General features: G+C 41.6%; 1 protein-coding gene across 1 annotated transcript in view; it reads left to right on the top strand.

The window, feature by feature from the left end:
• Positions 1–1257: 1257 nt before the first annotated feature.
• Positions 1258–22038, top strand: part of tead1a (TEA domain family member 1a) — a 51599-nt gene continuing 30818 nt past the window's right edge. Inside the window, exons 1-2 of the mRNA XM_087844099.1 lie at positions 1258–1474; positions 20273–20739. Coding sequence (XP_087700225.1) covers positions 20535–20739 — 205 coding nt within the window. The 5' untranslated portion in view covers positions 1258–1474; positions 20273–20534. The remainder of the gene's footprint in view (positions 1475–20272; positions 20740–22038) is intronic.

Raw genomic sequence — 22038 nt, 5'->3', positions numbered from 1 at the left:
AGATTTTTTTTTTTCTGGTTAGGGCAGTGGCTCCTAAAAGTGAGGTCAGGGTAAGCCCTCGGGGGCTTTGTGCATAAAAGAAAACAAAAGAAGTTTAATCCCAATACTTGTTCTTTTAAAGTTACGAAGATTTAGAGTGACTAGCCTTCATAAATCCTGCACCATTCGATCTGTAGCGTTAAACCAACACAAAGCAGCATTAGCTTCAAGCCTCTGATAATGTTAAATTAGCCTAAATGTCAAGCCTGTGCTTGCTTGTCTTTTAGTGGTTTGCCCCAGCTGTTGCTGTTCCTGCATGGAGTCCATCAATCTGTCAAGCATTTCCCCTTCAGCTCGCTAGCATTAATGGCACAGACGTAGCATTACTAAAAATGTGTAACAGGTTGTTCTTTCAGGGTTTTTTTTAAAAAACACAACCCGTGCAACTACATATTATGTTTTATTATATGTGGACACCTCATTTGTAAATGACTAAGTGGGAAAAGGTTGTTAATCATCTTACAAATATATGTGTCAGTCTCTGCTCTGTGGTGCAAGAGGCGTGTGTCTTGATTCATAGTGTTTTTATTAGAATCTTACTTAGCATTGATTAGCAATTATGGGTATTTGTGCATTATAGCTGTACGTGGATCTTAAGGATGGCCCTAAATGATAACTTTTCACAATTCTTTGGTTCAAACATGTCCAAAAACACTACTTGCGTGGTGGCTACATCCATCTTTTATTTGCAGTGGTTTGTAGTTGTGAGTCTTCAGTCTGTTTGGTGAAATATTGCGTTTAAACTTAACTGCAGACCACGTGACCACATTAAACACGAATACTCAAATCTAGGCTTGCATAACAGCAGACCAAAGTTACACACGTCACGTTTTTATTGATTATAAATCAGATTAAAAAAATATTTCTAGGTCGGGTTGTGGTTGACTAACTTTTTGAGTCACTGAATTCCTGCCACAAAGCTCCCATCCAAAGTGTTTTTCTCTTTCTTTTAGCGTCACCTTATCTGATTAGTTGTCAGCCCCGCACAGCAGACTGTGTTTTATCTCGACCCTCCTCCTCCTCTTCCTGAATAGAGTTTGGGCGCTCCTCTTTTGTTGTTGAACGCAGCCCGTACAGTCCGGCCCCTTCCCCTTCCCCCTCGCTCTCTTTCTCTTTCTTTTTTTTCTTCTCTCTCTCCACCCATCCTCCCATCTCTCACTCACTCTATTTCATCCATCCAGGGTGACGCCAGTCCCTCTCACCCCGCCCCGTTCAACTCAGTCCTCTGCGTTCATTTCATTCCTGCTCCCATTCCGCGCATATTTCGCATCCTTGGAGAGACGCTGCGCATTTTACGCACTCAGCGCGCCCGATCCTTCCTCAAACCAAAACCGAGAGGAGACTCTGGAGTTGGCGGAGGGCTTCCCGCTGCTGTAGCGACTCCGATCCGGTGAAAAGTGTGGAAATTAATCCATAAAGAGGCGTATGAATCGAGGTAAGTTCCCTAGGAGGAGTCCCCCCCTCCCTCCCTTCGCTCTCTTCAGCCTGTAGCCTGAAAGCCCCCGGACGTTTCGCTTGTTTCTAAAATCCCGAAGTGGTCACTGAAGCTCAAATTAAAACAGTTTCGGCGACACTGGAATACAGATCGCCACAAATACACCTATTCTACACGCCGAACAAGTCTAACAAGCTTATTAATACTGCGCCGTGTTGAGCTTCAAAGCGAGGGATGTCGCTTTCACTACAGTTTTATTCCCCTTCCTTCCGACACCAGAAAACAAACCTTGTTTCCTAACACTTCTTTCTGTCGTGCGCTAAAAATCACGTGTTTTCTGTTTTTAAAAACGGGAATGTGTCCACGGGAGATTGAGAGATTGTGGATGAAAAGCTTTTCGCAGCAGCGCTGGGAGGCAGCTTAACAAAGCTGGGAGTGAATGGGGGACTTGTTGCATCGGCGGGGTTTTCTCTTTTCCTACACAGGCAGGCAGGCAGGCCCCAGTCACAGAAACAGGCCATAGGCTGATAACATGCACACAGCCAGTGTTTACCCAGTGGACAGAACACATTACACGCTCACTCTCAGCACCATCACACAGCCCGTTTGGGAGATCTGTTAATGCATTTACTTCTTATTCCACCTTTATAGAAAATGACTTTTATGAAGGGCTTTAAAGCTCTTCTTCTTTTATATATATATCTATAAGTCTAAATGGAGATCTGTGATGCTGACACTCCTTCCACTCCACGCGTCTGTCAGTTTGGAGTAAAAGCTGCCTGCAAAAATTAAAGCTCACATCACAAATCACAAGTGTCCTTGTTCTCCAGCAGCTCCTCACACGAGCCTATCTACTTGTGTTCTGTACTTCCTTTTTAATATTGATCAAAGGACTGCTCCTGTCCTCTATGGCTGGAGATGTGTGGCAAAGCAGGGCCAAACCACAATGTAATTATTGGAGAAAATTACAGCCTGTAGGATGAAACATAGTAGATGCATTAATTCTGTTACAGTAATCCTTCTGTTAGATGTTGGGAGGGCGATGTTGGATAAAAGGATTATATTTCAGAGAATATTAGTTTGGGCTTCTTTTTGAATAGAGTTGATGCGGCTAAATGAAATTGGGGATATTGGAGATGAATGTTTTGTTAATGGGAAGTTGTGCAACAAGTCCAGTAATTACAATGGAATCAGTGAGGTAACTTGTAGCTGTTTCCATTATCAGTGTAATTTTCTAATTCTTGTTTTTGTTTTTGTTTTTTTTAAAGATGTCTGGTGCTCTATTTCCCCTCGTCACTGAATGCACCGTTTTGTTCATGAAATATATAAAAAGGGAAAGACTATTCTGCATATTCTGCCTTTTAAAATGGTCCAAATGATGAAGTAACACCTGACATTGTCGATCGAGCGGTGAATTTCATCACCGCCCCAGTTTCAGAGCAGCCAGTGCCAAAAAAAGTGTGGGATGCATTTAAGTGTTTTTAAAAATGATCCGGAAAACAAACAGAGTTTTTCTGCAGAGGTATTCCAAATATTTCATTCCACCTTTTTAAAAGTGTGCGAATAATTACTTTGTTCAGGCTCTGTTTTGGCAGATGTGCAAAATATAACATTGGGATCATTAATGAAAATGTGGATTTCTCCAAGTGGAGCAGGTTACTTTAAAATCTTAAAACCTGTCTTTTAAGAGTGCAAATCTGAACGTGGATGCAAATTGCGTTTTCTATTCACGCTCATCCCCCCTTCAAAGTTTCTAACAGTGACAAATCAGGCCGGCCTGAATGTGTAACAGAGTAAGGTGTGTGTGTGTGTGTGTGTGTGTGTCATTGTCTTTGCCGTGTCTAGGCCCGCAAGTGTACAAAGCTTTGTCAGTCGCTCTGGGCAAACAGCCTCCACTTTCCTCCCCTCTCCCCCTCACTCACCCGTGCCTCTCCTTCTCCAGTCCGTTGACATCTGTTTTGAGTGCTCCGTGCACCTGTAGAGACCAGGGGTGTGTGTGTGTGTGTGTGTGTGTGTGTGTGAGTGAGGGGGAGTGGGAGGGGAGGAGGAGAATAAAGGGAGGTGCAGAATGCAAATCCAGGCGTTTGTTCGGGGCCTAAGCAACGCAGACTGACTGACTAACGACCATTTGGTGTGTGTGTGTGTGTGTATGCATGTGTGTACACATTTGTGGATGTGTGTGTTTGCCTCTTGCTGTCCAGGCCAGGCAGCCCCATTGTTGAAGCAGCAACAGGCGTTGGTGGATGAGGACGCACCATATGGCCTCTGTGTGCTTTAGTCACAACCGCTGTGTATGTGTGCATGTTTGTGTGTGTGTGTGTGTTTTCATCTACTTCACCAATGCTGCTGCAATATGGTGGAGTTTGGAGTGGAGCTGCTCGCTGCCGTCCTCCTTGTTGTTTCATCTGTCGACTCATTTCTAAACAGGAGGACAAAATCCGGCACGCAGATTTTTGTGGAACTGGGATTAGGAGGAGTAATCTTCGTGGCAAATGAAATGATGTCTTGTGACGTCCCACTTGGTTCGTTTATCATTTCAAATGTAGTTGCTTTTTTCTTTTTTTTTTGCCAGTGCAAGTTGTCATTTTGGCTGAATCAACAGGTGATACAGTAAATCCTGCAAATGAGCGGATGCTGCTGGCTTGCAGCATCCGCTCTGCTCTTTTTTTTAAATTTCTCTTTTTTTAAAAAAATAAGACACAATCCTTTTAATTCTCACGATAAATTAATTCCTCCCGTGTCACTGCAGTCCGGTTTTTCAGCTTCCTGGTTTTTCATCGAGCAGTTTCTGTTGTTGTTGTAGTGCATTCTGTTCTGATCTCCCAATATTTAGCATGCAGCACGATACGCAAAGATAAACTCTGCCAAGAGGGGAAAAACTGTAAAAGAAAGAAGGGAAGGGGGGGTGGCTGGGTGGGTGGGGGTCCGGGCTTGTATGTAATGAAATTTAGGGAGCTGAGCCGGTTTATTAGAGCAGCAAAGCTGTGTGTGTGTGAGTGTGTGTGCTGAGGGAGGGCAAAGGGGTTAGATGGGGAAAGAGAGGGTGGTTTTGGGGGTGAGGCGGTGAGGGTGCAGGCTTTGTTTAGGAGATGGGGGAACAATAGGCATCCTCCTGGGTGGGGTGGGGGAGTAGGGTGGAATAGGGGATGCTGGTGTGCAAGGGAGCCGGATGGGGGGTGGTGGTGGTGGTAGTAGTGGTGGTGGCTGGATTGTGGCTGCAGGAGGCTGGCGGAGCCTGTGCTGGCTTGCCCGACTGCCCGAGCCCCTCGTCTTTCAGCGTGTCTCTCACATCCGCACAGATGTGACTGTATCTGAAAATGTGTCTCTTTCATTGTTTGTATCTGTGCCGATAATCACTTAAGTCACACAACAACACTGTTGTTGCACTTTGAAGATGATAAGAATGCTGTTACCGAACGTGTGATTCGGCAACATGTTGTAAGATATGGCAACATGTCTCTATTAGGAGCAAACAAGCAAAAATAAAACAAAATAGCCCATAAAAGCACATTCATACACACAAGACGTGAAACCAGCTTTACACGGCTTTGCTTTTTGCAGTATAATAAGCTAGTGATGCACTTTTGTGACATTCTGATGCTAATAAGAGTTTTTTTCTTTTTACTTAATTTAGTTTTTATTATTTGTCATTATCAATTTTTTCTATCTAAACTAATATAGCCCCATTTAAATGAAACAAAAAAACTATTTCACTGTTTTGGTTCCTAAACATTTCACATCCCAAACCTGATGTGCCACAACAGCTAAATATTTCCCAGCAATATCAGTAAATGGTATGTCGTTAGCTGATATTAGTCAACGATATCGTGTGATACATCGGGACACAGATACGTGATTTTGGGTCCTGTGCATTCTGGTGTATGCTTGAGTGGATCCTGAAAACATGGAGGTCAATTAACACCTTGGGCTCTGTGCTGTTTTCCTTGAGTTTGTAGCCGAGCAGTTTTTTTAAGCGATATGAGGCACACTGTCCTTCCAGAGGAGGGAAGAGTCGCCGGGGAGTGTTGTTGCTATGGGCTCCTGTGTTTTCTCTCTAACATTGTTTAGGTGGTCGTCAGCAAAACATCAAGATTTGCTGGTATTGCAATTTTCTGCAGTGCAATCACTTCACCTGTCATTGGCATAATTGCTGTGGCTGATCAGTGTACACTGATCATAATCCATGTACATTTTTTTTTACTGAACATACAAAGGCAGGCATGGATTAACCCTAATCCCTAACTTGAAAAACTCAATGAAAATCTCCACTGAAAAAAGTGACTTGGCTTAATCCTTGTCGCGGGAGCTCAGCCATTGTGTGAATAAACTGCAGAATGGAGCTGGTGTATAAAGACGCTGATGTCTTTGATATTCCTTTTGAGTCACGTGATCTTATTTTATTTGTAAAACTTTTATGTTTTTGTTTTTCTTCTGCAAAAACGGAAATAAATAACTAGATAAAAATAGATTTTTTTGCACATTACTTTTAAAGCTACATTTAACCTATACTGAAAATACCATTGAGAACAGTAAGTTTACGTATTTTATTTTGAAAGTAAGAACAGAAATAAATACTGTAAGCAGGATCTCAGCCTTTCGGGGGTTTTGAGCACCAAGCAGAGGAATGGATGAGTCCAACCATCCCACTGTGGGAAGTCTGAATCAACCCTCACATTTCCTGACCTCAGCAGGAAGTGAGAAGGAAGTCTAGATTTCAACTACTACTTATGTATTTTCCCGGCTGGAGGAATTGACACGATAAACACGCCACAGAGTGGGCCAACAGCTCGCTCTGCTCTCTGAAAACTCCCACAGTGGAAAAATGTTTCCCTGCTGTTGTGCTCACGACCTCGGTTTTTGTGTTCAGCAGGCCTGATGGTGATTACTCACTGTTGTTTGTTCTGATAATTTCTTTTCACTCTGTGCAGAGTGTGATAAATTATTAAAAAATTATATATAATTACCTAATTGGAAACAAGTAAGTTTTCACAGAGCACAAAGTCTATTTCTCTTTTTCCTTGAACTTATATCCTTTTTATGGTAATTCAGCTAATGCTGGTTTGTGTTTTAGATTTGCTATTAGCATTAGTGAACAGCAGCAGAAAATAGCACAAAAAAGAATCCTGCGGCCTTTTCATTTTTAAAAGATGAAATTATATTTTCTCCTCTTGCACATTTAAAGCTAAGCAATTTATAATTAAAACCTGGCTTTTAATTTTACTGTCTCAATATTTTTTTTATTTTTAGCCTTGACATGTAGCACCTAGCCAATTAGCCTAGCTAATGCGCGCAACCTCAAGCTAGATAATGCTAACGTTCACATCATAATTTGAATTTGGAATGCCCATCGACTTGAATTCCTTACTTGGAAAGTTGGAGCATCTCCAAGTTAAAGAGTCCAAGCTAAATAAAGCTAGCCTTGCGCAAGGCTAGCTTACCTACCAGCGCAAGGCTAGCTTACCTACCAGCTCAAGGCTAGCTTACCTACCAGCGCAAGGCTAGCTTACCTACCAGCTCAAGGCTAGCTTACCTACCAGCACAAGGCTAGCTTACCTACCAGCTCAAGGCTAGCTTACCTACCAGTGCAAGGCTAGCTTACCTACCATGGGCTCTGAGCTTGTTACAGTAGCTCAGAAATGTCACAAATGAAGACTTTCAAACCAGTGCTTTGTTCTGCCTTACTTAACGTTGATCGTACAATGTCAGCTCTCCAGTCTGTATTTTGAAGCCTCAACATTAGAGATTTAGCTGCTGCTATGTTCCCATATTTGTATATAGTGAAATTAAGTGTAGCAGCAAGTCATAATAACAGTTGCCTCAAGGCGCATTATACTGTATGGTAAAGACACTTGGAGTATTAGAGGGGAAACGACTATCAGATGATTTCCTGTAAGCAGAACTTGGCAAGAGAAAAGAAACTTCTGGCACACCCAACCTCAGTGAAGGGCAAACACCTGCCATGACTGGTGTGGGGTGGAAAAAGGAAAGCGTAGGGAGACGACACAAAACCAAAACTAGTTTAAAACTCAGTTCAAGCAACAGAGACTACTGAAATGCTAGAATCTCAAATTTTACAAATTATTTTTTAGATCATTCAAGTTGTCCTTAACTAGTTTTTTTGTTTACAAAGTTAAACTCTGAGAGTGACAGACCACCCTCTGAGAGCACAATAAAATGGCAAAAATCATTCAATTAAAAGTTACCCTAAAAAATGATTGATGATTATACTTACTTCCAGAGATATGAGTTAATGGCACATTATATATAGATTTTCAGTGAGTAAAAAATTGAGCTGATTCAACATAGAGCAGCATTTTTTAAAAATTTCCGCTGTTGATTTGTCCCCCGGATCACCTTAAAGACCATTTGTTCTGATCCTTTGTGGTGTGTGATAAAGCCCAGCTGGAGTCTCAGCTTAAGAAAGAGGAATCCAAAACAAACAGAGAAATGAAACAGTCCTGACAAAGCACTATATTTAAATAACGGGTGTGCAGCCGCCACAATCTCTGCCTCTGTACCTGCTACTGTCTAAATAAAGCAGTACCCAAGTTTTAATGGACCACAGATGGAAAACACAGTTCAGGGGCTAATTCGTTTTGTACGTGTGTTTTGAGGAGAGCGGCGCTCGTGTTGGCTTCAGAGGATGTAATCGTGGCAACGAGATGGGTAGATGGAGGTCACTGTACTCTTTTTCGCATCCATGCAGCCGTACGCTGTTCCTTTACTAGGTGTGGGTTAAGACTCACAGATGCACGCACATGCAGCACACGTGGTGTCTGCCTCGGCACAACGCTCCTGTGTTCACACTTATTAAACGGTGTTGTATTGCTGTAACCTCCCCAGGCCTCCCTTTCCTCTGGTGGAGGATATTGTCTCCTGCGTGTGTGTCTGTGTGACGTGTGACCCCACCCCCCTCCTCCTCCAACTTCCCTCCACCCTCCCAAGGAAGAGACTGGATAATGACTCTGTCTGACTCAGCAAAAAAAACCAACCTAAAGCTGGTGGATGAGGAATAACGGTAAGGACGGAGAGCAGAGAGGAGGGCTGCTAGCTGAACCTTTTACCGTCATATTTCAGGAGGAAATCAGCACTTCACTGTATCAGTGTGCAATCTGTGACCAATTACTGCGTGTGTGCATAAATGGTAATGCCTCCGCGAGAAGAGATGGTGAAATAATGAGGAGCGCATGCTGTGAATCACAGCCTCTTCACCACTCATAAAGCAACTTTCTCTGTCTTACTCAAGTGCGTGTTAGTGCCGAGAAAGAATAAAAGATGCTTTGCAGGTTTCTTTTCACTGATGCAGCTTTATTATTCAGCCTGATGAATATGGCTTTGTTTTTTTTTTTTACAACATGAAATCGGGTCAGAACTAATCAGAAGAACTGGAGACGTGGATAAAGGTTTTTTTTTTTTCAGTCTGTCTTCAGCAGAATGAACTTATCAGTAATGGATTAATTGAAATCGTGACCAAATGATATCAAAAAGTCTGAACTCGGACACGTGCATCAATGCCAAGTCAAAAATCACATGTGACGGAGTAGAAAACTGATTAAAGTCTACATTAGAAATGGGACCAAGAATAATCGGCTTGGTCTGAATGGAAGGCATTTGTAGAGTCTCATATGGATTATCCATAAAAGTAGGTAACCACTGGTGAAACCAAACAAAACACCTTTCCAGCTTCAGATCACGTGAGAAACGCTGCTGAATATTGTTAGTATAATGAATTTAATTAGTATGATACTGATTTCTGTTGATTGCTGTTCAGTGCAGGGTATCTAAGGCTGCTGTTCTTACAAATATCTTAGATGAAATTTTATATCCTGTCTTCTGCGCCGTGGTCATTTCAGCCATTTGATATTAGGGTTTCGTTCACTACAACTTTCTTATTTGTGTCTTATGGGAGTGGACGAGCACAAAGGACAAGATCCCCATCAAATCAGTCATACTGTGATATTGTCATACCAATGCATTCTCACCCTTGGGTGCTACAAAATACAGTTCTGGCAAGTAATGTCATTACACCTCTCTTTTGGTGTCGGTTCCTTGATGCACCAGCTACAGCTGTGTGTGTATGTATTTCTATAGATGTATAAAGGTGCTGCTTTTGTGACCTACAGAGGCTGTACTAAGAGGTTGTGCAGATGGGAGTTCGTCAACCATGAGTTTGCGGTTTGTGTCCTTATCTGACTCTTGTGTTTTTGCACTTTTTTTCCCCACTCGCTGATTATTTTTTCAATTTATTTTTTTCACTTTTTACTTTGACTAACACTCCGTGGTTAGGGTTAGTCAAAGTAATGGAATGATCCTAGTTTGGGTAGGATAAGCCCCTCCTAAAAGGATGCCTTTGTAGACAAAGGCACACCAGCAGTGTTAATTGTAACCTCTGGAATGAGAGTGGGCTGGTCATACTTTCTAAACTGCAAGAGAGTTGGTGTAAAAAGGGAAAAAAAGCAGAGTTTTGTATTCATGTGGTCAGTATGCGTATTCAGTTCAAATCCACTCAGTTTAATTATCAAGTTCTTGGATTGGAGTTCCAGTGACGTCCATCAGTGCTGGAAAAACTCCTTTCTCCCTGTAAGTTTTTCAGTTGAATTCAGTTTTATTCATATAGCTCCAAATTACAACTACAGTTGCCCGGTTGCTTAAGGGCTTTGTATTGTAAGGTAAAGACGCTGCAATAATACAGAGAAAACAGAGAATTGTTGGCTGACACAACAATCAGATCACCCCCTATGAGCAAGCGCTTTGGTGACAGTGGGAAGGAAAAACTCCCATTCAACAGGAAGAAACCTCCAGCAGAACCAGGCTCAAGTGGGGATGGCCATCTGCTGCAACTAGTTGGGGATGAGGGGTGGCTGATTAGTTAGTTGACTGCTGATCACGTTATTTCACTCGATTTGTTAGTGTTTGGCACTAGTGTACAATATATCGCAGTAACATTTAATATTATTTTATGCCATCAGTACATTAAGGTAGGAATGTACCTGCTTAAGCAGGTGCTGCTCAAGCCAGAAGTAGACAAAGGCTTGCATCCTTGAAAGGTTTTATGTGTAGTTTATCCTTTCTGACTCTTAAAGACATCCAGTCTCTAAACCTTTGATGCCCTGGATAATAGATGTATGAGCTAAGACTTTCTGTTCTGTGTATTTGTGTTTGAATGTCGATTCTTTTTTAACACTTCAAAGGTTTCGACCCTTGGTTTCAGTTCTTTAACTCTTAACATGGGCTGTTTATCTGCGTGGAAACGATGCCTCCTATCCATTGCCTGCTTTCGTTCCTTGGATGTCCACATGTCTGCATGTTCGCAGGAGATATCTGCTTGTAGAGATTAGGATGACCTTCACTCTAATGTGTGAAAAGCAAAGTAAATCTGGTTGATTAGAAGTATAAAATGCACAATGTTCTGTGCTCATTGCATGAATGGCATGTGCTCGGTGTTAAGGAAAGAAGGGGGAACCAAAAAACTCACAGTGAACTAGATGCCATATATTAACGGTTGTAACACAGTCACAGTCTGTTATTCGGGAAGGTTCTGGACCAAACCTTTGAATATGTGACTGTCCTCCCTCTCTTCTATAGTTATGGTTTTATGCTAGTCTCTCTGTGTTTTGTCCTTTTTTTAAAAAAAAAAAATCTTTGTTTTTTTCTCTTCTCTTGCCTCTTGCCCCCACCCGCCCCCACCCCAGCCAGTTGTGGCAGATGGCCGACCCTCCCTGATCCTGGTTCTACCCGAACTTCCTGTTAAAATGTAGTTTTTCCTTCCCACTCTTTCACCCAGTGCTTGCTCCTAGGGGACTGAGTCTGTAAATTAAAGTTCAAGCTTTGAAAGTAGTGCAGCACACACAATGTAGATGTTTTTTTTTTCACAGTAAACACTTAAATTTTGAGATTATTTTTAATTGTAGTATTCTTTTTTAATAATTAGAAAAAGAAGACTTATAGCGCTGTGGTGCAATGTTCCTATCTGTTAACTTTATTTATAAGAAATCTCCAAATGACAAACAAAAACAAACAATCAAGCAGACCCCCCCCCCCCCCCCCCCCAAACATTCTTTGGACTCATTTACATATTTAACTATTTGTAGCAGTGCTTTACATAGTATTTATACTTATTTTTACAGAGTATGTTTTAAATGAACCTAAGCACATACATGACCACAAACAGTTACAAAACTTTGTGTAAATCCTCTTTGACACACAAACAATTTTAGAAGAATCATTTCCAAATATTTTCCTCACGTGTAACAGTAGTAGCCACTGCGACCTGACCTTTGTCACGTTACTGAACTGGAGTTATTTGTTTTTGTTGACCAGAAGTGCTTGGCATGTGGGACAACCCGTCCATTAGCCTGTTGTTTGGGATATGTGCGTTCACCAAAATGCTAGCACGACATTAGCACTCCACCCTCAACTATGGTCACTTCTGATCACATGGTAGCAGCCAATATATAACCGTTAGCGTCCACTAATAAAAGGGTGTATCGATGGTAACATCCATCCTTTATGTAGAGTCTATGAAGCCTACTTTAGCAGGCAATGCTCTGGATTTTTACACAAGGACAATAATTCCCCATCACACAGATTAGAGGACAGGCAGGTAAAGGAATGCCTAAAGTCTGAACAGATTGTGAAATATTCATTGGCATTTGCACATCTGTTGGATGAGCGCTAGGAAAGTTCAGTACTGCAGCCCCCGTTATTTGTAACATCCATGTTGTAGCAAATCCCACCTCAGATGTTGCAAAGTCCTTATATTCAAAGGTTTAATTTACTAGAGTACTAGATATATGCATGTATTAGTAAGAGAAAATAGAACGACATTTTTCTCTTTTTCAGAATTGTTCCTATAGTGATGACCAGGGTGGAAGTCAGGGACGGACGGCACATCAGCTCGGCCCAGAATCGCACATTTAAATACATTCTGACTGCTTGAATAACATGAGGTGTACTTGAATGATTTTTACCTTGGGACCTCTGTTGTGGAGGCTATTAACATAGGAAGATGAATGAAGCACCCCCGAGTCTGCTTAGATATTGAATGCTTTAGTCACACTTGCATACTTGTGAAGAATGAATATTGTGCCATCTGGTCCTTGAAGTAAAATAGCAATATTAAAATAAGCAGAGTACAAGAAATGTCACCTCTGATGGTGAATAATTCTCTTTGGGCCATATGGGCTACAACATTAAAACATGGCTAAACATTATAAAGTGGAACAATGTTTGCTTTGAGGATTATGGGGAAATCCTCTTTTTATAAAAACCCGTGTGTGTGTATGTGTATGTGTGTGTGTGCAAATGTTGGAAGCAGTTGAAACAGATGCCGTTGAGTGGTCCAACAGAAGAATGAGTGAAAGGAACTGCCTAGGCTGGGATAAAACATTCAACTTGTATAGCAACACGACCTCCTGCTGATGCACACATACAAGCACAATTACACACACAAACAGGTTTCTTCTGATAATGCAGACAATCGCACGCCAGTAAAAGCTTCCATCTTCATTATAACCTCCATAAACGTTGCATATTTGCAAACGTGCGCATGTAGCAGGCCCGTGGAAGAGCTGTGAGAATCAAGTGAAAGTGGAAGAAAGGCGACACACGGGGAAAACATGAGAGTCCGAGGCAGCTGCAGGATTGTGGCTGTATGCCCCGTGTGTGTTCTCCTGAGGGCTGGCACTGACACTATGAAGCCTGCTGTCCTGGCTCGAGTGGCCCGGGCCTGCCTGGTGACAGAGAGACACGCGGGGAGGGGGGGTGCCCGGGGTGCAGAAGAGTCGCCCAGTAGTCAGAGTTGATTGTTGTGTGACTAATGTCTCTCTCCAGCGTCCATCTGCTACTGGGCCCCTTTCATGGCTCACATGAGCCTAACTGTAGTTCTTATTCTTTAACCTCTCCTCTTCATCAAAACCTTCGTCCACACAAACATCAATGTTAATATCAAACTACTGGATTCCCTGAGATATAGCGGCTGTATTTAGGAAAATTAAGAATCTCAAATGGGTTATTTATTGTGACAAATATAACAAAGTTTTTACAGTTAAAAAGATTTTTTTCCCCTTTCTGCAATTTCTGAGCAAGTTCATATTTTAGTCCGAGATAATGGATGCACAGTGATGAAACCAGAAGTTCTTCACGGAGCTTTACACCAAGTTCGAGGTCATTTTGCAGCCGAGAACCAAACCCAGTGAACCTTTCATGTAGAGATTAAATTATCCTCTAAATACAAATACTTAGAATTTAAATCAAACTCTTTTAAAAGACTTAAAGTTGGGGTGTGCCGTTGTTACTTACACACTGTGCCGAACTTTGAGATTCACCACAAATCTCACAGGCCTTATTCACCACTGCACGGTCTATGTTTGGCTTTTAATGGCTGGCTTTGTCCTTCTGTAGACTCACATTTCTTATATTCTTATTTAGAGGCTATTCTTGGTCTACTTCAGTGGTTCTTAACCTTGTTGGAGGTACCGAACCCCACCAGCTTCATATGCGCAGTCACTGAACCCCTCTTTAGTGAAAAATTGAATATGATTTTTTTCAAATTCAAGACATAGATATGTTTTTTACTGGTGCACAAAATGAGCCGTGCATGTCACGGCGGAGGCTCTGCCGAACCCCTGAGATCAACTCACCGAACCCCTAGGGTTCGATCGAACCCAGGTTAAGAACCACTGGTCTACTTACTGACCTACAGCACATTCTTCTTCTTCTTACCCATAAAGCCCACACCGAACTTTGAAAATAGACTTTCTGATTTGCAGATCTCTCTGGTGCAAAATCACGTAAATCTCACAGAACTGGTTCTCGGTAAATAAATGTAAAGTTATTTTTACTGACTTTGAGACAGTTGCTTCATTCTGCAAATGATATGAACAGTGCTGCATCTGTTGGGCATGTTGGCAGCATAATGTTAGCTTTGTTGTTCTACCTGGCGGCTATTACGTATTCGTGTTTAATACCACGTAATCCCTACACACCGGGATATAGTTTGCATAATTTTCTCATGTATTCCACCACAGTAGACGATGCAATCTCATGATGTGGTTGAAGTGCACACTAGTGTTTTTTTTCCCCCAACATCAACCAAAGTAAAACATGCATCCATCCAGGATATCATATCATCACCCAGGTTTACCAAAAAGAGGAAACTTCACAAACATAGGAAAATGGCCTGTATTTATATAGCGCTTTACTAGTCCCTAAGAACCCCAAAGCGCTTTACATATCCAGTCATCCACCCATTCACACACTGGTGATGGCAGCTACATTGTAGCCACAGCCACCCTGGAGTGCACTGACAGAGGCGAGGCTGTTGGACTCTGGCGCCACCAGGCCCTCTGACCACCACTAGTAGGCAAAAGTGTTAAGTGTCTTGCCCAAGGACACAACGACCGAGACTGTCCAAGCCGGGGCTCGAACCGGCAACCTTTCGATAACAAGGCGAACTCCCAACTCTTGAGCCACGATCGAGGTTTCATCACAAAGTGCAAACGTGTTTCCTGAACTGGAAGGCCAGATTAGATTCAGTGAAACCAAGATGGCAGGAGGACACAAGTCTAGAAAAGGCTTGGAGTGGCTCATGATCTGAAGCATTTGTTTATGATTGTGGTTTGTCAAACTACAGTTGAGCCCCGTGTACAAAAACGGCTTGCGAGGACTCGCGGAGATGGAAAAATTAGGAGAATCTCAGATCGTTTCAGCCTTTATGCCATTTTAACCAGTTAACAGCTGGTGGATGAAGCTCCAGTTTATGCAAACGTGATCTTGTCAGTTTGGTTTTTTTGCCTTACGCAAAAATTCCTCTCATTGGAACATTTGCATGGTTTCTTTATGCTGATGAGTGTACCGTAATGGAGTAATTCGTGTGAGATCGGAACCACAGTCTGTCTTCCTGTAATGCTGACGAGTACAAGCTTTTAGCAATAATTTAAGTACATTTTTACTTGGATGGGTATTTACACTATGAACCTCAAGAATGAGGTTCATAGACCTCATGTGCAGAGGAGTGAAATATAGCAAGTATTTATTCAGGCTGAGCTTGGAATTTAAAGCCTGTTGCACAGTGATAAAAGTGGTAGTGTTGAGTGTTTAGATGCAATAGAGGTTATAAATGTAGCTGTGAGAATTAAAACTCCTTTGAATTTAAGCGTAGGTGGTCTATTGTCATCACTTCAGCACAGGGTCTTTAAAGAGGTCAAATGTTTTCTGAAGAGCTCTCCAGAAAGATGCAGAAATATTTTCAGATGAAGAAGAAATTCCACATTTCTGTAACACGTCTTAAACCTACTGGTTTGAGAGCTTCATCTCCAGGCTTTTTTTTCCCTGGGTGAATCTTTGAATGCAGGAATGCTTTTATGCTGAAATATTATTTAAGCTTTCCTTTTTAACCAAGGTTAAGGGGAACAAAGAGCTCACTGACTACACGGAGGTAGCAGACGCTGACACATTTTATTTGGGTGTCAGAAAGGGGGCGAAACAGTTTGAATACGCTGCTTAGAGATTGTAATGATATTTGATCGCTGACAGCTCTGAAGCACCTTTATTTTATTATTGATCTCCTGTCCTAAGCAAAGGGTCGGTCTTCTGATTATTTATTTTTGTAAAGAAGATATTTCAGTTTGACCATTGGAAGTTATAAATCCTCTGCTAACAGTTCACCTGTGGAGTCCTTCAGGTCTCTGTTCATGCCACAAATCTCAGAAAGCTCAGTTTTCTATGTGTGTGACTAAATGCAGACACGTGAAGCGATTTGCTCTGTGAACATCACCCCATAGCTCACGGTCGGTTCACTAGTGGACGTATGAGTGCTTAGGCGACCCACTAAGGCGCCGTGTCATACATCAGCTGTTGTCTTCACCTCCTGTTGGTGGTTGTAAATTTCACCTGATACTCACTTTGCATCGCTAATGGTTGTTTCGACTGTGCTAAACTTCACTGAGATTCCACAATCTCTGGTCACCACGTTGCTGCTTGTCTCTTCCTTTTTCTAAGCCTTTCTTGTAAGAACTATAAAAGAATACAAATAAGAGAATCCAGGTTTTATGTTAAATAAGAAAGTTAATTTTGTCTTTCGTGCAATACCTGTTTCCTTTTCCTTTGCAATGGCACAAATAACGCTTTTTAAACTTATAAAATCCACTAAATGAATCCATATAAGAGACTCAGCCAAATGTGCTTCATTACTTAAACCTGCACAGAACAGAATTCTTGTTAAGAAAATACTCTCGTCTTGTCCTGAATTGGGTAAGATGAGCAAGATGGAGGGAAAATGCTAACAGCTCCTCAAAGGTCAGTTGATTTATACATGTTTTTATTAGTTCTTTAGTTTTAAAGATAAAGTAATTTTAGCTGAAAATGTAGCAATAACGGATGCAACGATACCAATTTTTTCAAACCGATACGATACCGATACTTTGATCTGAGTACTTGCCGATACAGAGTGCAAAAAACGATACTTCTACCACACACACACACACACACAAATGCAATGAATTGGAAGACAGGTTTTATTATATTCCCTGCCGATAAAAAATAAAATCTTAATAAAAATGACCACAAAAAAATTTCAAGTGAAAAATAAGCACTTCTATTAAATTATTGCAGAGTCTCCACATTGTAATTTAACAAAATATCACTGAACTATTGGCACTGTCTCGAGCTTTCAGAATAATAAATAAACACTTCTGTTTGGAATAAAATAAATACAAATTAGGTTTGCGAATAAATTAAATTAAATTATTGCAGAGTGTCCATATTGTAAACAAACAAACAAAATAATTATTATAAAATAAATAATAAATAAAATAATAATTGGCCCCCTAGTGGCCAATCTAAAAAACTACAACAGAAATGACAAGCCACCCTCTGATTAATGAAATAAGTTAGTATCGGTTCATGGTATCGGTTAACTTTTACGAGTATGAGTACATACACATATTACAATATCGGCCCCGATACCCGATACCAGTATCGGTACCAATATCGATACCGGTATCGGTACCGATACCAATACCAGTATCGGTATCGGTGCATCCCTAGTAGCAATAAAATTTAAAATGCACGTCCACTGGTTACTCTTCTAAGAAGTATTTTTCGGACTGTATATTTTCACTGTGTTCATTTTGACAGTAAATTTTGATTTGCGTTTTAGTCGTAGTCTTTTGACTAAAATGCTCTTTAGTTTCAGTCAAATTTAAGTTGTCTAATCTTATGATGTTTAAAAATTTGAAGTCTTTGAGTTGATTAAAATACAAAATGTTTTTAATGGTGAGAGTTGCTCCACACAGTTTATAAAATGTCTTACTTCCCTTGACTCTAAATGCAGAGTGTGTCCACATGTTTACTCTCTTCCTTCAAATCGTTGTAGCGTAATCAGTTCTGATTGGATCTCGTCTCTCCAGAATATTTCCATCTCGTTTTTATTTATCGACAAAAAGTCATCATCGTTTTTTAACTTGGCTATTATGTTGTTTTTGTGAGGAAACAAAGAGTCACTGATGAAAATTATGACGAAAAGTAAGAAAAGTCAACAAAGTTCATGCTGGTTTCGTGCCGCGCTGTGGTTTCATTGTCTCTAAACAGCTGTTAGATGCAGCTGGAATTGACCTTAATCAGTAGTAGAAATCAAAACTAGTCATTTTATCCTCTATTTATTATAAAATATTGCTCAGTGACACTTTAGACCTTGATTTTAATAGGTTGCCAATGTCAGTGACGGACTCTGATGGGCTTTAAAAAGCCCTTTACAAACAAAAATGAGTCTAGTGTAATATTGTGCTATCACCTTCTGTTAGCTACCATATGGAAGCAACATATTTAAGCATTTTTTGTGAAAGGTTGAAGGTCGACAACAAATTAACAAGAACTGACTTATTTAAATTTTTTTTGCCATTGACGTATCAGTGAAATGACTGTAACGTGAAACTAGACGATCACATCGTCTGTATTCTGACTTCTGCACGAAAAGTCTCACAGAGACACCGAAACTTGTAAGAAATCCAGCTGCTGCTGCTCATTGGTGCGGGCTGCTGGATGAATGAATCTTTGTTTGAATGGGGAAAACTGCTGGAGAGGGATGGGCGGGAAGAGGCGGGGAAGAAAGCCACGATGGGAAGTTGGAGAGGAAACGGAAACGAGGGTGAACAGAATAAGCATGAAGAGAGAACCTGGGGACAAACTCTAGTAAAACCAGCAGATCCCTTTCATTACACATGTCTGTACTTCTCTGCCAGCGGATGTTTTCTTGTGGATTCGCAGCGTTTTCCCCCAGGTGTTTAAAAAGCCTCGAGCTGAACGCTGGTGTGCAGACGGGGTTAAAATGTGTCCAAAATGTTGCCTGCTGCTTTACATGCTTCAGTTGCATGTGTGCTTATTGTCAAATATAATTGTGTTAAGTATAGACACACACACACACACACATACACATATCTACTTCACACTGCAGGCTTGTTCGGGCTGTGGCAAGGGGACAGTGCATGGGAAGTGTGAACAGTAGAAGACCAGACAAAATGACATGTGTTCGCCCAAGGGGCTGGCACAGTAATTGTGTGTGTGTGTGCGTGTGTGTGTGTGTGTGTGCATATGGTGGTGGTGTTTGAGTGTGGTGTGTACTGCGCCAACCCTGCTGTTTACCATGGGGGATTTTAGAAGAATTGTAGGCAGCTGGCAAGCCCCTTCAGTTTGTCTTTTTCCCCTCCCTGAGTCTGTCGCTGTGTGTAGTAGTGGCCTGCCCCTCACACGCTTGCACTCCTTCCGTGCATGGATTTGATGTATCACAACGGTTTTAACAAAATAGGCAATTTCCTTCATGAAAGGAAGCAATACTTTACCTCTTGCAGCTGGAATACAGGCTTGCTACATGTTGATCGGAACTTAAAGCTACATTAAAAAATATTTTCCTGGTTTAAAAAAAAAAAAATCTGACTTAATATCAGTGTGAATCACAAAGCAGGCTGCAGAGAGAGAAGAATGGCACCCCTCCATTATGTTTGTCCCATTTTCTGAAATGAAATTCTGGGATGTGGTGATCACACCTGCACAATGCACGCTGAAAAGCAAAATTGAGCAGCGAAATCCGTATTTGTCTCCTGAACATGACCGAGAAGCTCATTGGACGGAAGGCGCCGGGTGATCAGTTGATCCTTTCCTCTGGGTTTGGGGGTGTAATTGTATCAAAACTTTGACTCTAGTTTCTTTGTCTTTTTTTGCTCTTTTTTTGTGTTAGTTTTTTGATGAAAACATAAGCACAGCCACAGTAAGACTGCTCGCTGGAAAAGCGAGGCACCCTTATGAAGCCTCGAGCTGATTTTGTTTTTGCTGTCGCCGTCTTGGCGCTTTGGAATCGGACGTGACAAGCGAGAGGCGCATCTGTCTGTGGAACAGAACTCAATGTTTTATTCAAGCGTTTGATCGCAGTGAACACTCCCCTGATCGCTTTCACAGAATAAGGGATCAGAGGGACGTTTTTCCAGAGACTTCTATACAATCGGGAGTCTTTTTGGAACCAGAGGAATCGGCCCCTGCTGGTCAGTGTTGGCTTCAGTTTTCAGACCCTAAAGCTGCATCCATCGTTTACACAGTCAGTGGTTATAAGCAGACTCCTACTGTACCAAACAGTGAAATTATTCGTTTCAATATTAAAGGGTTTTTCAATAGCGTGCCACTTTGTCTTGTCTTATACGTGAGCTTGTGTTGCTGCAGTAAAATTTAATTTGCATATATGGGAAGAATCAAGTTTGAATATTAATGACTAATACGACACTTTTCTTTGTTATTCTTCTTTTCTTGTAGAGCTCTGAGGTTGGATTTTGGAGCGGCTTACTCACTTTTCTACAGTTCACTAGTCCTTACATTTTTATTACTGGTAGTTACCATTTGGAGCTACCGTCAGTTTCTAGTTGGCCACAGCTGGCCGTCGTTACTGGGAGTTAATTATTACCATTATAGTTCATTTTTAGCTTCAGTTTATCACTAGACTTTTAATTACTTTATCAACTTGGCATCAAGGCATTTGCACTGAGTACACATCAGCTAGTTAACGTTAGCTGCCAGTATGGAGCGCAGTAGCTGGAGTGGCAGTGAGAGTCCAGGGGAGGACATGGACAGACTGAGTGATTCTGGAGGGGACAAGACCATGGATGGGGATCCCGAGGGAGTTTGGAGCCCGGACATCGAGCAGAGCTTCCAGGAGGCCCTGGCCATCTATCCGCCCTGTGGAAGGAGGAAGATTATACTGTCGGATGAAGGGAAGATGTACGGTGAGTGATGGGAAATCAGGGCTGGGTATAAATCAGTACAAGTTACTGACACTTCAAAAACTGAAAAAAAAAAAGGTATTTTTCTCATATCAGTGTAGATAAACAATGAAAAACAGTTTTACTCCTATTGCTTTGGACTGTGAGTTACGGGAACTGTTGTGAAAGTGCGATGCACCCCGTGTGCTTTGTTTTGGTTTCTTCGCGAAGGCGCAAACAAACAGAGGTCACTTCTTTGTGTCGTTCTACAACCGTGGGCCATATTTAATAAGTGTGAATAATTTCGATAGTTCGTCACTAATTCACACGGTATATGTGGTAGAATGTGATATAAACACATTGGCCGAGCTGTTGAAATGTTCGCCGTTGTGTCAGACGGTGCGAATAACGCCATAGACGGCTGTGGCGGAGGCTCGTCGCGCAGGGCAAAGTGTCAGAGATGCAGGGGGAGAAAAGAGCCGTAAAAGAGAGGAAATAGAAGCAGGCTATAGGTGCGCAGTGTGTGTGAGCGTGGGACTAAGAGAGAGAGCACTTATATGTGTGTGTGTGTGTGTGAACTAATAGAGTGATGAACAGATGGTTCTCTGGCTGCCACCAGCTGCGTCCCCCCCTCCCTTTCACCCTGTTGTTTTTCTTTTTTCCTCTCTTTCGTCGTATCGCTCTCCAGTGAATACTTCTTGAGTTTTGGGAATCGAGAGAAAATCAAAATCAGTATCCCAAATATGATAGTTATTTCCTCTCATATAGGTTAAAGGTCCCACACAGACTAGAACGCTAAATATGAGCCCCGAAAGAGGGCGGCCATATTTGTTTGTCCCATTAGTGAGGTCAGGTCCTGTTCATGGGTGATCTGGCTTACAGTCTGTGCACCAGTCTCTAGGGTGTTTGGTTAGGTTAAGGTCAGGACTTCTTAAAACACCTTAAAGTTATACTTTTAAAAACTTGTGAATTGTCCCAACGTCACAGTTTCCTTCAACCATATCGGAATTTTTGCAATTTTAGCGAATCGTCTTCTTTTTTTAGCTTCATGTTTGTAGTGGCGGCACTCCGTCTCTATTTCACTCTTCTGTACCACCTTTAGGAGTCAGTCCGGCAACATGCATTTGAAACGCAAGCAAATCCAGGTACTTTTCTTGCAAAAAAGATGTTTATTGAAACTTTTAATTTACATGGCAAGACTCGGTCAAAAAACTGTGTTGCTTCCAGCTTATCCGACTCCCCAACTACATAATTACAGTGTGCCGGAAGCCCAAAATACTAAAAAGCGCATTAGAATGTCGCACTTCTATATTCTATACCTTT

The sequence above is a fragment of the Neolamprologus brichardi genome, chromosome 7 (genome assembly GCF_056152115.1).
Source record: "Neolamprologus brichardi isolate AB-2024 chromosome 7, ASM5615211v1, whole genome shotgun sequence".
In the NCBI taxonomy this organism is placed as follows: Eukaryota; Metazoa; Chordata; class Actinopteri; order Cichliformes; family Cichlidae; genus Neolamprologus; species Neolamprologus brichardi.
This window is presented reverse-complemented; position numbering and strand designations above follow the sequence as displayed.